At 44.9% G+C, this 16,380-nt stretch overlaps 1 protein-coding gene across 4 annotated transcripts in view; it reads right to left on the bottom strand.

Moving 5' to 3' along the window:
• Positions 1-229: 229 nt before the first annotated feature.
• The window catches only part of SARNP (SAP domain containing ribonucleoprotein), a 543,793-nt gene continuing 527,642 nt past the window's right edge, over positions 230-16,380 (bottom strand). For 2 of the 4 annotated variants that reach the window (XM_085600267.1, XM_085600268.1), the window contains one exon: positions 230-387. In XM_085600267.1, the coding sequence (XP_085456393.1) occupies positions 346-387 (42 nt within the window). In that variant the 3' untranslated portion in view covers positions 230-345. Of the gene's footprint in view, positions 388-2,640; positions 2,878-16,380 lie in introns of those variants that run through there. The other 2 variants (XM_085600265.1, XM_085600266.1) reach the window with 1 other exon arrangement.

Below are 16,380 nucleotides of genomic sequence, written 5' to 3'. Positions count from 1 at the left end.
TTATGCATCCTCAACAGGGAGTCCGTATTACTTGGAGAGAATGTGTGCAGGAGAGCATCTTTTATGACTCCCCACAGCCTTTTTCCAGCTGAACGAAAACCTGACTTGTGCACATCGATTTGTACAGGTCATCAATTCTGTACATTGTTACCTCACCTTTTGTGCACATTCACAGACATTTACACTCCAACTGTGAAAAGCAAACTGGCAATAATGGGCAGACCAGGTGTCCAACATCACATTTTGTTTATTTTTTTTAAAAAGTTCTCAAAAAATCCTTTACAACTTCAGTTTCTGAAGCAAAAAACACAAAACAAGACATTCAAGATGAATTAGTCTTCAATGTTAGACGATGCCAAACCTCTCTCCTCGTTTCTTTTTCTTTGCCTGGAAAGAGTGAGACAGAAGAGCACAGTCTGAGAACAGTGATTTGTGGCATCTTAAGACCTACAAATAAACTTTTATTGCAGCAGAAATTGACAATACAAGAATTCAGGGAAAATTATACACTTCAATTCAACAACCATTGCCTCTTCTTTTTTGAATTTGCTAAGAGCTTTGAAGTTGTGCTCTCAGTCATTTATGTAAGGAATATAATTGCATTAAAACACCAACTAGAGCACATACATCTACTGTGACTGGCTCAAATATGGCTCTGCGAGCCATACCAGAACATTTACATATCAATTTAACCCTAGAAAATGTAAGTGCTTGTGTAATCACTATAGGTTAAAGGTATGTCCTAAAAGGATTACCAATCAATATCCAATATCGAATGAGAGCTGGTTCCAGAGTTTGACACTAATGCAGTAGCAGTCTTCGTACCTTGTCACTACAAAGGGATCCTGGGGTCTGCATTCGTTTAGCATCAGCAGAGTGTAGGTAGATCTGTCGAGGGTGCACCAATGAATTGAATCTCTCCGCTAGCTCCATGTATCCCTAACTAAAGTATGATCTGAATAGAAGCCAGTGGAGTCACCGTGCAGAGGGGAAACATGGGCAAGGGTTGGAGCTCCAAATACTGTCCGAGCAGCTAAACTTTTTATTCTTCATTACTTCACAAACATATCTCTTCAACTACGCAGATCCTCTTTAAGGCGCAGGGTCTCATTTCGTACAGAAGACCCTGTGTAACAGTCTAACCATGTGCCCGCCATTTGTCAAACCATCCACGCCTCCAACCGATTTCACGCTACATTAATTCTCATGTTACTTCTTCTCCAGTGGAAATATAAAACTACCAATATTGCCCTTGCAAACTTTAGTCTCAAGGGTGGACAAAACAAAAATGAACCCTAAATGTTGGTCTCTAGTTCATGAAAGGGGGATTGGACCAGGATTTCCACACATCACCACTCCAATGAACTCCAATAAAATTAATAGAACAATGTACCTCGAAATGTGCCAATCTGTGAGGGAAGGGGAGCAATATTTCATGCTGAAGGGCTTGTGGGGTAGGCAGGTGAATCTTTGGCCTTTCTTTTTGTTACTAACACAAAAAGGTGGATTTTCTTTCAGGTGAAATAAAGAACCCGAAAGCGAAGGGAGACCTTCTAAACAGTTAAGGAAGATTTAGATACATTCTCCCCTTACGTGAACTTCAAACCAAAAACGTACCAATCTGCCAACGCAAAAGAAACTCACAGAACCGAACTTTCAGGGCCATAAGACTATTGTACTCCTTGATTGCCCCTCCCCATAATTATTAGTATAATTATTTTTATAGCGCCCATCCACTCCGCTAATAAGGGGATACCTGGGCATGGACGAGTCACTCTAATATTAACCCCCTGTCACTATGTAAAAAAAGAGTATGTATACACAAAGAGCTCCCTGGATGGTCGAACACATCCTGGGTTTTAGCAGTCAGGATGAACCGGATGATGAAGCACGTCACTACTAGAGTGAGTGAGGGTTGTACATAAAAAGAAAAGCTTTTTCCTTCCCTGAATTTCAAGACACCCAACAACGCTATTTCAGCTCTGCGGGTTTCTTTTGCATTGGCAGATGAGAACTTTCTTTTTGTTAACCATGTCCTGACATGTCAAACACTGAAAAACTGAAAAGTTTTCTGAAGAACAGTCTGTTTAATCGCACAGAGAAAAGTAGCTCCTCTTTCCAGCATGTGTGAAGCAACCCTTTGGTGGTAACTCCGCATTCAATGTAATGACACACACAACCGTTTAGTGATGAACAAGTTACTTACCTATGGTAAAGCTCTTTCTGATGAATACTTTATCTAACCACAGATTCCTCACATTTTGAATACTCCCCAGGCGTCAGACTGGATCCGGAAATTTTCAAGTAGTACTACTGCATGCCAGTAGGTGCTGTAACGAAGCTCTTCCCTGGCGTCATTTTGCTCTGTGAGCGACGTGCAGAGCTGCATTTAGTCGTCATCCATGCAAAGTGACGTCAGTTGCTTTTTAGGCTGTCCACTCCCCAGATGCAGAGCCCAACAGCAGACAGGTCCTGACCAGTGTGCTAATCTCTTCATTTGGGATCTTTTTTAGAGGGAAAAGAGTACAGTTCACAGAACAGGGAGGTGAAAGGGCCGGTGAGGAATATGTGATTAGAGCATCCACCAGAAAGATCTTTACTGAAGTTGAGCAACTTGTTCTTCTCATGCATACTTCTAACTGCAGATTCCTCACCTTACGAATAGATGCCAAAGCAGTACTTCCCAAGTGGTGGATCAGTGAACTGGCTCAGACCAAAATGTCTAGCAGGACTGAACGGGCAAAGTGCCTTTCCCATCGGATCTGGTTGTCCAGACATAATCGCTTTGTGAACACATGAAGTAATGCCCATGTAGCAGCCTGGCAAAAGTCCAGGACAGGTACCCAGCGTGTCAATCCAGTGGTAGCAGCTGTGACTCTGGTGAAATGAGACCACAAGCCTTTTTTTTATTGTCTTTATTGAGTTTTAAACATAACATACATATTACAATAGGTATTGCATAATAGAGCTGAGACAATGCTCCTGACTACAATACATTGAGGTCCACAAATTAAGAATAAAATACCTGACAGCATTCCACATAGTCTTTGAAGGGAAACAGGTTATAGTGTGAGTGACAGCTATTAATTCGTGCGATCAGGCATGAAGATGCGTCCCTGTAAGAGAAGCCTCTGTGGGTGCCCCTAGCAGGGTTTGAGGGGGTGTAGATGCCTCTCGGTCCAAAGTGTGCAAATCCTGACAGAAGTGGGACTAAACCTTAGGTTGTGATGTGAGGGGTTGTAGATTACCATAATCTTCTCCCAGACATTCGCATCTGCTCATGTTTTCAAGCCAGCCATTGGATGAAGGTGGTCTTGGTCCCCCTCCCACCTCAAGGATATCTCCCTCTTTCCAAGGAGCAATGCCAGAGAGACTAAGCAACGGATTCCGTGGGGCACATTATAAGTGTAGCCTAGCAGGGAAACTACCGGATCGGGGGTCAATTGCGATTCTCCCATTACCATGACCAGAGAATCTGGATTTCATTAAAGACACGGAGGCTGACATTATGCATTGTCTTTTAATGCAACTTTAAGTATAGCCACTTAAAAGTTACATCATAAAGTAAAAGTTCTAGAATAAACAAACAAGAGTAACTAGGCAAAGACAGCACAGAGATCAGCCTCTTTTAAATGCGGCTTCAAGACGGATAAGTTGTGCCTTTTTTTCTTCTTGTTACTGCACTACCTTTCTTGCGCTGTTTTACTTATTTGTTTCGTGATTGTTGTCCTTGATTATCTTCACAGCTTCTTGGCCCTGTCTGTGTGTTCAAACACTTGAGAGAATTTAATTTAATTCCTTTTCTCCGATTCGGACTCTACTGTCCCTCCTCCTGCTGTTCTAGTGCTTGACCCATGTGTCTTTGTCCTTGCCTTGACATCCCCTTATGCCTTCTGACCTAATCTGGACTACTTGGTAAATATTGCCTTCACAGATGCCCCCACGCCAATCCCTTCATACCGTTGGCGTTTCAACGTACACACTCGCTCGCTGATTCCCTTCGGACACAGCAGATCTGCGGGATGCCCTCACCCGATTGCCGTCGTGCCGTTTCCGCTTCGTGCTCCCTTGTTGACCCCCTCCGGACCAAGTAGATCCCCTTCTACTCGTTTTCGGTACGGCGCGGCCGCTCCTCGCAGTTCCAATGTACGGTCTGCAGGCCGCGCCGCACCATCATCGTACCTTACGTTTTCAGCACCGTTCCTCGCATCCTCCTCCCACCCTCACATGCGCGCATCAGGCATATGAATAAAAAAAAAAAAAAATTAAAAAAAGAAGAGGAAGCAACAAGGGCTCTCTTACTTAGAAGAAAGACCCTTAGCAACAGAACGATCCACGCACAACGCAAGGCTAGGCTTGTCTAGTTGCCTAGCAACGTGTTCCTGCAACAGCTGTTCCCTTCGTCGGTTGGCAGACACTTCGATTTTCTTCGTTTTTTCTCCATTTTCAACGCTTTGACTTACATTTAGCAACCTTGGATCCATCCACTATTTTGATTAGCAGAACATTAACAATTAGATTATAATTAATACCCTTAAATTGATTACTGAAAATTAACAATTTAAATTTAATACCCTTTTAAAAAAAAAAAAATTACCCGACCTTTTCACCATGTCTGATGTTGAGTCAGATGAATCGCAGACCCAGGTACTCCCTCCTAATTCAAATGAGGAGATTATTAAAAAAATAATACATAAGGAGTTACACTCCTGTATGAGAGAAACGATAAGCAAAATTGATGCAGGAAAGAGGTCTCTTTCCGACCCCACTAACTACCCTACTCAACATGATCAACTAAACAAAACTGAGGGTAAAAGAATTAAGAAATGCAATAATTTACAAGACGAAAGCACTATGGGAGGTCCAAGCACCTCAAACATATTGGGAGGTCTATGCGCATCAACTACTGAAGGAGGACTAAGCTCCTCAATTAATACGGGAGTCCTACGCGCCCCAACAAGACCACGTGCCAACAATGGCATAGCTCATTTGGATGCCCTAAGTGGCTCACATTATCAAAGTGCTTCAGATCCCCTCTTATACAACGAAGTGGATACCTCCAATGAATCCCTGGATGAATATATTTTGGACTTAGACCAGATTGAAGACGATATTAACCTTGACTTATCGGATGAAGAACTTCCCTCCTCCTCTAAACAAATTATTTTTGATCCCCTTGGTGGAGAAATGTTTTCCCCTGACAACTTACAACACCCGAGCTCGCAGTGGTGGCCACAAAAATACGTGGCTAAGTTTATTAAGAGGTAGATCAAGAACCCCTTGGAAAAAGAGACGAGAAACATCCTGAGGGCAGAATGCCCTTGCCCTATCATACAAGATAAATACTGCTTAACACCCAACTTAGACCCTGAACTCATCAAGTTCTTATTCAAATTGGGCAGGGATCCTCGGAGAGGTATGGAACGCTCACTCAAAACCGCATGCTTGGACCATTGTGTCGTTTGATCGACTTAATCGAGGAGAGCTACACCAATGGTTCACAACCGAACATTGACCTCCTTCGAGGATGGAGCCAAAGAACACTAATCCTCCTCGGTAACGCCAACGCAGCCTTGAATACAGAGAGAAGGAAAGTGGTTTTGTCGAAAATCAACCCTAAACTCTGCGACATGGCAGAAAAATAATCTTTATCCAACCCCAATGGCCTCCTCTTTGGGGAAGATATGATCAAAGGTCTGGGAAAATATGTTGCGACATTTATTGCCCTGGATAAAGCGCAATCCAACATACGCAGAGTTTTCAACCCAAGTGTTTTCGCCAGGGCCGGCAGAAGGGGTCGCTCTGCCGGCCGATTCTTCCAAAGACCCTTCTCAAGACAAAGAGGGTTCGGTTGCCAGTTTCAACCCAACAATTCTTTCTTCCCACAATGAAGACGATCTTCCCGTTTCAGAGGTTTCAGGACCAGAGGGTGCCAATCCCTCCAACGCCTCAAGTAAGTACCCTTCCTCCTCATCCTTTCTCCTTAACTCAGAGAGTAGGGGGGTCGCCTAAAAAATTTCCTATAAGTTTGGAAATAAATCACACATGATCCTTGGGTTTTAGAGACCGTTCAAGGATTCAGAATAGATTTCACAGAAAAGCCCCTTCAAGTTTCAACTCCCCAAGTTTTAAACCTGACACTAGAACAAAAAAAAGGATAAAGGGTGGAGACCGGTAATAAATCTAAGAGAATTGAACAAATATCTCACCTACAATCATTGCAAGATGGAAGGTATCCATCTCCTCAGGGACATGCTCTTAGAGAAAGACTGGCTAGTGAAACTAGATCTAAAAGACGCCTACTTCACCATTCCTATGGCAGAGGAGTCCCAATCCTTCCTTCAATTTGTGTGGAACAACCAGCTCTACCAGTTCAAAGCCCTTCCTTTCGGCCTATCTTCAGCCCCCTGGTGGTTCTTCGAGAAAGGGGTGTCCGACTCAATCTATTTAGACGACATCCTCATCATGTCCCAGGACCATTCTCAAATTCTGAAAGACTTGAACACCACGGTGGAATTAATAGAGAGTACCGGTTTTATTATAAACAAGGAGAAATCCATCCTGATTCCATCGAGGTCTCTAGAGTTCCTAGGCTTCACGGTCGACACAGTAAAATCAATGCTTTTACTCCCCCCAAAGAAGATTTCCAAGATTCGGAAAGAAATGCGTCACGTTCTGAAATTAGATCTCATAACATTAAGGGAACTAGCCAGACTACTGGGCCTCCTTTCTTCTTCTATCCAAGCTATATTTCCCGGTCCTCTACACTACCGAGCCCTTCAAAGAATCAAGGGTAGGGCCCTCCGCTCCGGGCTTTGGTATGGAGAAAAAATTCACCTAGACGCGGAAGCCAAGGCGGAACGGACTTGGTGGCAAGAGAATCTAGACGCATGGAACGGGAAAGCCATCTTTGGGACTTCCCCAGATTATGTACTGGAATCGGATGCCAGCCTTCATGGCTAGGGTGCTTGTTTTCAAAATCAGAAAACGGAAGGTTTTTGGTCTTATTCGGAGAGTTTAAACCACATAAACTTTCTAGAGTTAACCGCCGGGCTTTACGCCTTAATGAGCTTCAAGCATTCCCTTCAAGGGAGATCAGTCCTACTCAAGATGGACAATATGTCAGCTATCGCCTATATAAATCGCCTAGGCGGTACGAGGTCACCAGACCTCTCCAATCTAGCCAAGAAACTGTGGATATTCTGCCTGGAACACCAAATTTCCCTAAGAGCAGAATACCTTCCGGGTATAAAAAATGTCTGTGCAGATTGGAATTCAAGGTTCCTCGTAGATCACACCGACTGGAAGTTAAACGCAAACGTATTCAACAGACTAGACTATCTTTGGGGTCCCCTAGAAGTAGACCTCTTTGCGAGTAGACTCACTTCCCAACTTCCCAGATACTTCAGCTGGATGCCCGACCAGGGTGCTCTGGCAGTAAACGCCTTTCTCCAGCACTGGAAAAACATTCGGGGATACGCCTTTCCCCCCTTTGCAATGATTCAACGCGTCCTTCAGAAGTTGAGAACAGAACGTTCTTCAATAGTCCTAGTGACCCCATTTTGGCCGTTCCAAGCGTGGTTCCCAACGACCCTGGAATTAGCTTACGAAATTCCCTTTCTACTCCCAGCCCAGGTCAATTTGAAATTGGACATGTTGGAAATATGGGCAAATATGTTCTCCCAGTATTTAGCAATAACCCGGCATGTCCAGGTGAGATTAAGGAAATCTGCATTGGGGGCCTGACATTTCAAGCATGCAGCAGACCTGGTGGGGTCAAACTTTGCGATGTCTGCCGGGGAGAGATAATAACTGTGTAGGTATTTAAAATAAATCAGTTTGTGTCTGTGTTTAAGGGAGATGCGCTTTATTTGCTCGCAGCAGTACTTCCATATCTGGTCAGTTAAAGGTCTTCCCAACTACTTTTCCCGGGTCTCCCTTACTCAGGTGGTTGTATCTGGCCGTGGTGCTAGGTAGGCACGGTATAGTTTGGATGTCATGTGTCCCCATCTGACGCTTTTATTACTAATGATAAAGGAGGGAAATCTTCTGGTGGGATAGGGTATGTAGGTAAAAGAGACCCGAGGGCGCTTTGCATTCTTTTGAAGATGAAAAGGTCCATATCGGGGTCATCCTGTGCCCTGGAGGTATCTGCCAGCTTTATAACATAGCCACCAGGGAACAGGTCGCCAAGAGTAGGCAGTGAATGTTTTGTGAGTGTACGTTTAACTATTACTTCCCTTACAGGTGGGAACCATGGGTTATCTAATATGGGGATGGCCTTGGCGTAGAGGGGTCCTCCGTGCAGTATGCGGTGCATCCTACGCCATGCCCAGAAGGTTGTTGAGACTGTCTGTGGTTTTTAGCGGGATGCCTCGCGGTAATATTTGAGAATGGAGCAAGCCATCCAGCTGGGCAACCTCTGGGCGTACATATGGTATGCGTGCGTCGGGGTGGTATCAATGGTATTCATAGTGGCACTGTGCTGTAAGGTAATAGAGGCCGAAGTCTGGCATCCCCAGTCCTCCCCACTCATAGGGAAGGGTCAGAGTTTCCCAGCGTACTCGGGGACGAGTATCCGCCAATATCAACCTCATTAGGGAGAGGGGTAATTTTATCCCCCTGTCAACTTGTGCTGTCAATGTGTCTATTGACAGTCCATAGTTGCGTCTGAGGACCTGTTCTCTGTATGCAATTGTATACCCAGGTATTTAGTACCATCTGATGCCCATTGAAAGGGGTTTTCTGACGATAAGGGTTGGGTGGAGTCTGTCAGCAGGAGTATTTCCGATTTTGCCCAGTTAATACAGAGCCCTTATAGTAGACCAAATTGTATTATTCCCTGCGTAAGTGGGGGTAGATTATATTTGGGGTGTCGTATAAATAGTAAAATATTGTCTGCATATAATGATAATAACAAGGGGCCATATGCGAGTTGTAGGCCGCGATGAATATGCTTTATCTTGTAGAGTCCTCACCAATGGGTCGACTGCGATAATAAAAAGGAGAAAGGAGAGAAGGCATCCCTGCCTAGTACCTCGGTGAATAGGTACAGAGTTTGTAAGCGCTCCATTTATTCTGAGGCGTGTGATTGGTTTAGTGTAGAGCAGCATAATCAATGCTAAAAAGTTCGGGGCAATTTGTAGTTTGGCTAGGACGGCTCTCAGAAATGGCCATTCTACAGAATCAAAGGCCTTCTACGTGTCTAGGAGGGCCACTGCAGTTGGGATGTCAGGGGCCACCTTGTTTAATACTGCAAACAATGTTCGAAGATTAAGAGAAGTTGAACGTTGTGGGACGAATCTGGCCTGCGCTGGTGAGATAATCTGTTCCATCAAAAGGGATATCCTAGTGGCTAAGACTTTAGCTAAAATCTTATTATCTAGGTTGAGTAAGGACAGTGGGCAGTATGACACACATTTACTGGGGTCTTTGCCAGGTTTCAATAATATTGTGAAGTCCGCCTCACGGAGTGTGAGTGGTAATTCACCTGTGGTTAAGGATTTGTTATATAGGACAAGGAGTTGTGGGGCCAGCTGTTGCTTAAATGCCTTACAGAAGGCTCCGGTGAGCTCATCCAGGCCTGGCGCCTTGGAAAAATCTAGATCGGTAACAGCTTGTGTTACCTCTTCCAGGGTTACTGGCTCACTGAGAAATTCCGGCTGTCCATTCGATAGCCACACCATAGCTGCGTCTGCTAGATAGGAGGTGATGTCCAACTGATTGGATGTGGTGTTGTATGTGTAAGTTTTGGTAGTAGGTTTTAAATTCTGACCATATCCTGGCTATATAGTTTTGCAGCCTATTTGGGCGTAGTAGTCTAGCTAATGTGCGTCAAGGCATTTCGCCTTCCCCATCACACCGTGCCCTGGTATATTTGCCTATGTACTTTATTTCACTATAAGCCTGGTCCCGAACTCTACAAGGAGAGTGTGACGGTGACGCATCTGTTGTGTCCCCTCCTTCTCTGCGGCCTGTTCCAGTGCATGAAGGGCGTTTTCAACTTTCTGTAGTTGAGTGCGGATATCTTGTAATATGCCTGCGTGTTTGGAAATGCATACCCCGTGGATATAGGCCTTAAAGGCCTCTCACAGTGTCGGCTGTGTAGACACCGTGCCTGTGTTTAAATCAAAATGTTCTGTAATGGATGTCAGTAGTTCAGAGCGGAATACCACGTATAATAGGGCCTCCCCATGAAACCTCCAGCAGTAGGCCATTGGGCAACTATGTAGCATTTTTAGCTGCAAGATAAGTGGACTATGATCTGACAGTGTTCTTGGAAGGATTGTGATGTTGTTGACCCATTGCACTGCTCTGCTCTTTTTCTCTCCAACAAAAAGCTGTTCTTCTACACAATGTAAAAGCTGAGACCTCCATTTGGGATCCAGAGGATGGGGTCTCTCCTTCATAGAGGGGTAATGTCGGAAATTAACCCTTTCTGCAGGGTCACCCAGAATTTAGTTGCTGAAACCTATTTTTGCTGGCTATAGAACTCTGTGTACTTTACCCGGCTAACCAGTGGAAAAATGTGTGTGCTCCTCCTTTCAGCATGGTAAAGTGGTATACTCCCAATGGAATAGTTTCTTACCTGTAACTCTTGTTTTTTCCATGATAGTCATAATCACTGAATATTCCTGCCCACGTGTGGGGACCCCGGAGCACTTCAATATATATCTTCTTTAGTGCAGAATGTTGCCTTTCTTCATGAAGGCCTGCAAAGAAGCTTCAGAAAAAGACAGATTATGCAGCCTATATACATAGGCTACATTGGCCGAATTTTTCATCATGATTCAAAAGAGGGCAAGCACAAAGCATGTGTGTATAATTTCAAAATGTTTTTGTAAACCGCATAAATCTCCCGCACAAACCCTTTTTAATGATAGAGATGAAGGAGGTCAAAGTAGCCTCACAGGCTGTCATTATATGGCTAGAAAGAGACTGCCTTTAAGAACTCAGAGACCACCAGTATCCCATCATGCCCAGCAGGTGGCAGTTACTGCAGTTCTTTTAGAAGGCAAAATGTGAACAGATGTAGATTGTATGAATACCTCTGTCCATTCCACCGGGGTTGAGGGAGGGTTGTTTATGACTATCATGGAAATTGCCCTATGAAACAGGAATTACATGTAAGAAACTAGTCGTCCTCTCGTAGGGGATTTCCATGTATAGTCATAATTACTGAATCGAATAGCAAGCCCACCCCCAGATAGCGCAGTGGAAGACACAAAGGATCAAGGAGAAAGTTGAAGCAGATAGGTTTCGGAGAGAAGCCTGCCCTACTTGAGCTTCTGCTCTAGCGTCAGATTCTAGGCATTAGTGCTTGGTGAATGTATGTACTGATTTCCAGGTTGCTGCTTTGCAAAATTCTGGAATAGGGATATAGTGCATTAAAGCAGCCGTGGCAGCTTTTCGCCTGGTAGAGTGTGCTTTAGATTTAGCTGAGGGTGTCTTGGCACCCTTTTGATAGCACAACAAAATGAAACAATTCATCAATACATAGGTTGCTCAGTGGTGGCTAGACCTCTACAGCTGATCTGTTGATGTCTTGTCTAGATAGAAATTCAGAACTTTCCTAACACCCAGGGAGTGGAGACTTCTTTCCACTGGAGTGGAGGGATTCTGAAAGAATGTTGGTAATGGGACTGTCTGATTGACATGGAAGTCCGAAACAAACCTTCGGGAGTAACTTTGGGTGTGTTCTCATAACCACTTTGATAGAGTGAAATACAGCGCATGGTTCATGAGAGCAGAGTGCTCGGATTTCCCTAACCCTGCGGGCAGATGTTATAGCCACAAGGAAAGTGGTTTTCCAAGACAGGTGTTGGAGAGACGCCTTCTGTATTGGCTCAAAGGAATCCTGCATAAGGTGTGAAAGGACTACATTAAGCTCCCATGGAGAGGAAGGGCACCTGATGGGAGGAAACATCTTTCTTTAACCCCTCTAATAAAACCTTGATGACGGGGATGCTAAAAAACAGAGGCTTGTGAAGAACATTTCCTGTATACAGTAAGAACTGCCAAGTGAACTTTTATGGAAGAGAATTGCAGGCCAGATTTTGCAAGATGTAATAAGTATGGAGGAATGACATCTTCTTGCCAAGTCGTAAGGTCCACACTTTTGGAGGAATACCAGATGCTAAATCTCTTCCACTTCATGGCATATGCTGACGGACGGTCGCTTGGCCTCCTTCAGGATTTCCATGCAGTCTTGTGGCAGTTTCAAATGTCCATACTGCACTAGCTCCAGAACCATGCAGCCAGACTCAAGGAGGAGAGATTGGGGTGTACCATCTGGCCTCCGAATTTTGTGAGCAGACCTGGTCTGTATGGGAGCTTGAGATGTGGACACTGTGACCTGTGAAGCAGGTCTGGGAACCACTATTGCCGTGGCCACCCTGGAGCTATGAGGATCATCTTGGCTTTCGAGTGTGACAGCTTGATTAGGACCGCCGGGATCAAGGGGAAATCGGTGGAAAAGCGTAAAGAAATTTCCTGGACCAGTCCATCCATAGGGCATCGCCTAGTGTCCCTGGTTGGTGGTACCTGGAGGCAAAGCTGTGGCATTTTTATTTTGTGCGGTGGTGAACAGGTCGATAGGGTGTACCCCACAGTCCAAAGACGTGGTGAACGACATCGGCCTGCAAGACCCATTTGTGGTTTTCTTGCACAACTCTGTTGCCTGTGCATTCTGCACACCTGGAATGTGAGTTGCAGTGATTCGCAGGTTTCATACGATCAACCACTTCCATAGTTCGTATCTGGGAGTCAAGTGACAATGGCCTGGTCCCCCCCTCCCTGCATGTTGAGGTAGTACATTGTGGTTTTATTGTCTATTTGAACAAGCAGGGTCTGTGACTTGAATGAAGTCGGAAGGCTTTGAGCACTACATGGACCACCCGAAGTTCGGGAGGGTGATGTGATACGACATCTCTTCGGTGACCACATGCCTTGAATTTGTAGATGATCCATGTGGGCTCCCCACCCCTGTAAAGATGCTTCCTTCACTATGATCTGAGAAGAAATCGGTTGGTGATAAGGCATTCCTTGAAGCAGATTGACATGGGAACACCACCATTTGATGGAATGTTTTGCATAGAGGGGCAGTTCAATCCTGTCGTCTCAATTGCCGGTTAGTTGATCCCACTGGTCCTCAAAGCATTATTGGAGAGGTCGGAGTGAGGAAGATGCAGGAGGCCATTGAACTGAAGAAGGATTAAACTGTTCTCACCCTTGGATGATATTCTGTTATAAGAAAGAGACATTTCTGAAGAATTAATAAGCGTCTCTCTTCTGAAGGACAAACTTTTGCTTGAACAGGGTCGATGGATGCTCCCAGATGATGCAAGGTCGAACCGGGATTGGTTGTGAATTGCTGTGATTGTGAAGCCCCAAGCATAGGAGGAGATCGCATATCCAGACGAAATGAATCTGTGCTTCTTGAAAGGTTAACACCTTTTTGAGACGATTGTCTAGATATGGATAGACGAAGACCCTGTATTTCCTGTTGTGGGCAGCCACGACTGCCATGCATTTCGAGAATGTTCTGGGTGCTGACTTTAGACCGAACGGCAGTACTTGGTATTGATAGTGGACCTCCCCACCACAAACCTGAAGAATTTCAGAAGTTTCTTTGCAATTGGGATGTGAAAATAAGCATCTTGGATGTCGATGGAGCAGAGCCACTCCCCTTGGTGGAGTTGGGGATAGATTTGATGCAAGGCCAGCATCCGGAACTTTTTCCAACAAATCCATCTGTTGGCAAATTTGAGGTTGAGAATGGGTCTGAATTCATTCTTGCCCTTTTTCTGTACTAGAAAATATCGTGAATAAATGTCTGTTCCCCGTTGATGGTGAGGAATAGCCTCTACCACAAGTTTCTGAAGTAAGATGTTGACTTTCGACCTCAGCATCTTCAGATGGTGACTGGATGGCTTTGGTGCTATGGTTGGGGGAGGGGTTGTGAACTTGATAGTATCCATTGCGGACAATACTCAGTACCCAGTCTTTTGTTACTTCTTGCCACTCTCCCAGAAAATGTGAAATACTTCCCCCTACAGGAGTGGGGAAGGGAAGAGGGGAAAGGAACAATTCAACGTTTAGTGCCTGTGCTAGGTTTTCCACCTTGTGCTGGTTGCTGTGAGGCTCTTTCCCTAGGCTGTCTTCGCTGCTGGGTATAGGGTCATTGCTGTCGTCACCCTTGATACAATGGAGGGGTTTAAACCCTATGAGGGTAGTATCACCTCTGGTAAGGCCTAAATGATTTTCTTTGTTCGTTGGGTCTCAGTAGGCAGACAGCCTTAAGGGTGTTCATTTTGGCTATCATCCTAGCCACTTCATCGTCCGTGTAGATGCCAAATCGGGGGAGCCAGTAAATGGCAAGATTAGGATCCGCTGTAGTGACTCCGGTTTAAAAGATGTGAGATGGAGTAAAGCATGTCCGTGGAGGGTCACATAATGGCAATATTCGTGACCGGCTAGTACAGAAGAATCAGCAGCCGCACTTATGATTTGGCTTGAGATCATCAAACCCTTAATTATTTCTAAGAAATCCTCCTATTTGTATCTAGGCAGATCTTTGGCACACGTCTGGACAGATTCCCACAATGTCATATCATCCGAGAGCTGCACTTGCTACTTTCATGGATGTGGCAGCAGTTATCCAACTTCTTGCTCTCTTTTTCTGGCGGAACCAAGGAGGCAGGAGTAGTAGCGTGGGGTAAATGACTACAGAGTCTGGAGGCGGGTCAGAATGTAGGAAGAGTGAATCCTGCTCAGGAGGTCTTTACTTCTTCAGCAGCCTGGATAGAGCAAACTTGGATGGTGCCAGCATCAAAAAGAGTTCCATGGCCGGATCCAAGAGGCCTGGTACTAGAGGAAGGAGTGGTCTGGACGCTGTGAGTTGGTGAAACGTCTCTAATATCACTGATGTCGAATGTTTAGGCACCGACATTTGGATATTTAATTTTGCTGCGCCTCTCACCACGACCTCATAAAAGGTGGTAATATGGTCTACCGTGGAGAATTCAGGTGGAGTAAAGTCTGTAAGGGTAGGAGAGTAGCGTCCTGTAGATGTGGAGGACAAATATTTGGAGCGATGGCAAGAACCTGATCGTGACCTAGATTTATGTGCAGACAGTGATGATGAGGTCGTCTTGATGAGGAATGTTGCGACCTATCACGAGAAGGATGACGCGGTCTGGAACGTGATCTTAGAGGTGTTGGCGCAGTTGGAATTGGTGTAGAAGGCAGTGGCTGGGGAGATGAGGCTGGCAAGACTATGGGTGAAGATGGAGTGTATGTCCTGGAATGGTTAAGAAGAAATGCATCTCCTCTTCCTATGGCGCATTCCGGATGTCGACATGCTCCTTGACGTTCGTCTGCTCCTCGACATTGGTCATTTGCAACTCCTTCATGTCGAGCCACTACTCGATGTCGATAGGACTATGTGTCTCGCCGTCGACCAGCTACTCCTCGGTGATCTGCAGCTATGCGTCGACGATGGGTGAGTCTTCGACGTTGACCTACCTGAACTCGACGTCGATCTTCTCTTTCTCGGTGTTGATGGTGAACAGGTCGGTGCTGTACCTGGTCTTGATGTCGATGCCCTCGACATTGACAGGAAAGGACACCGTTTTTTTTTTGCAGAAAAACTCTTTTTGGCTGTTCCAAATCCACAAGAGGTTGATGACAGAGCTCTGGTAGAGGACTGAGACTCTACTCGCTCTGAATGCTCACCTGAAGACTATCTGATTCCTGCACTGTTCTTCTGCACCCTGAAGGTGAATCTTTTCCCTATCTGGTAGGGATCACCTGGAAAACTTCTTGCAGTGATGACAATCTTTAGGAAGATGACTTGCTGGAAGACAAATAACACAGACTTCATGGGGGTCTGTCTTGGCTTTCTTTCTCCCACAGGAAGGGCATTTGTGAAATAAAGATGGCATTTTTAAAGACCAAAAACCCCAAATTCCTGACAAAGTTGGACAAAATGCATGGGACAGTTGAAAAGTAGTTTTAAGTAAAATTCACAGGTACATTTTGAAGAGAAAAGCCTTAGAAAGGCTGAGTTCTGTGTTGCTAGATCCTGTCAGCAGGAGCCGGAAAAAGGAACTTGAAGTAACTAGCACCTGCTGAGAATGATGGGATACTGGTGGTCTCTGGGTTATTAAAGGCACAGTCTCATTTTAGCCATTTATTGACATTCTATGAGGCTACTCTGTGCTCTTTTTCCTTCTTGTCTATTCAAAAGGGTTTGTGAGGGAGATTTATATTGTTTACAAAGACATTTTGAAATTATACACAAATGCTTTGTGCTAGGTCTTTTTTGAGTTCGTGATTTAGAATATGGCCATTGTAGCCTATGTGTTTAGGCTGCATAAT

Source organism: Triturus cristatus, chromosome 4_2, assembly GCF_964204655.1.
Source record: "Triturus cristatus chromosome 4_2, aTriCri1.1, whole genome shotgun sequence".
In the NCBI taxonomy this organism is placed as follows: Eukaryota; Metazoa; Chordata; class Amphibia; order Caudata; family Salamandridae; genus Triturus; species Triturus cristatus.
This window is presented reverse-complemented; position numbering and strand designations above follow the sequence as displayed.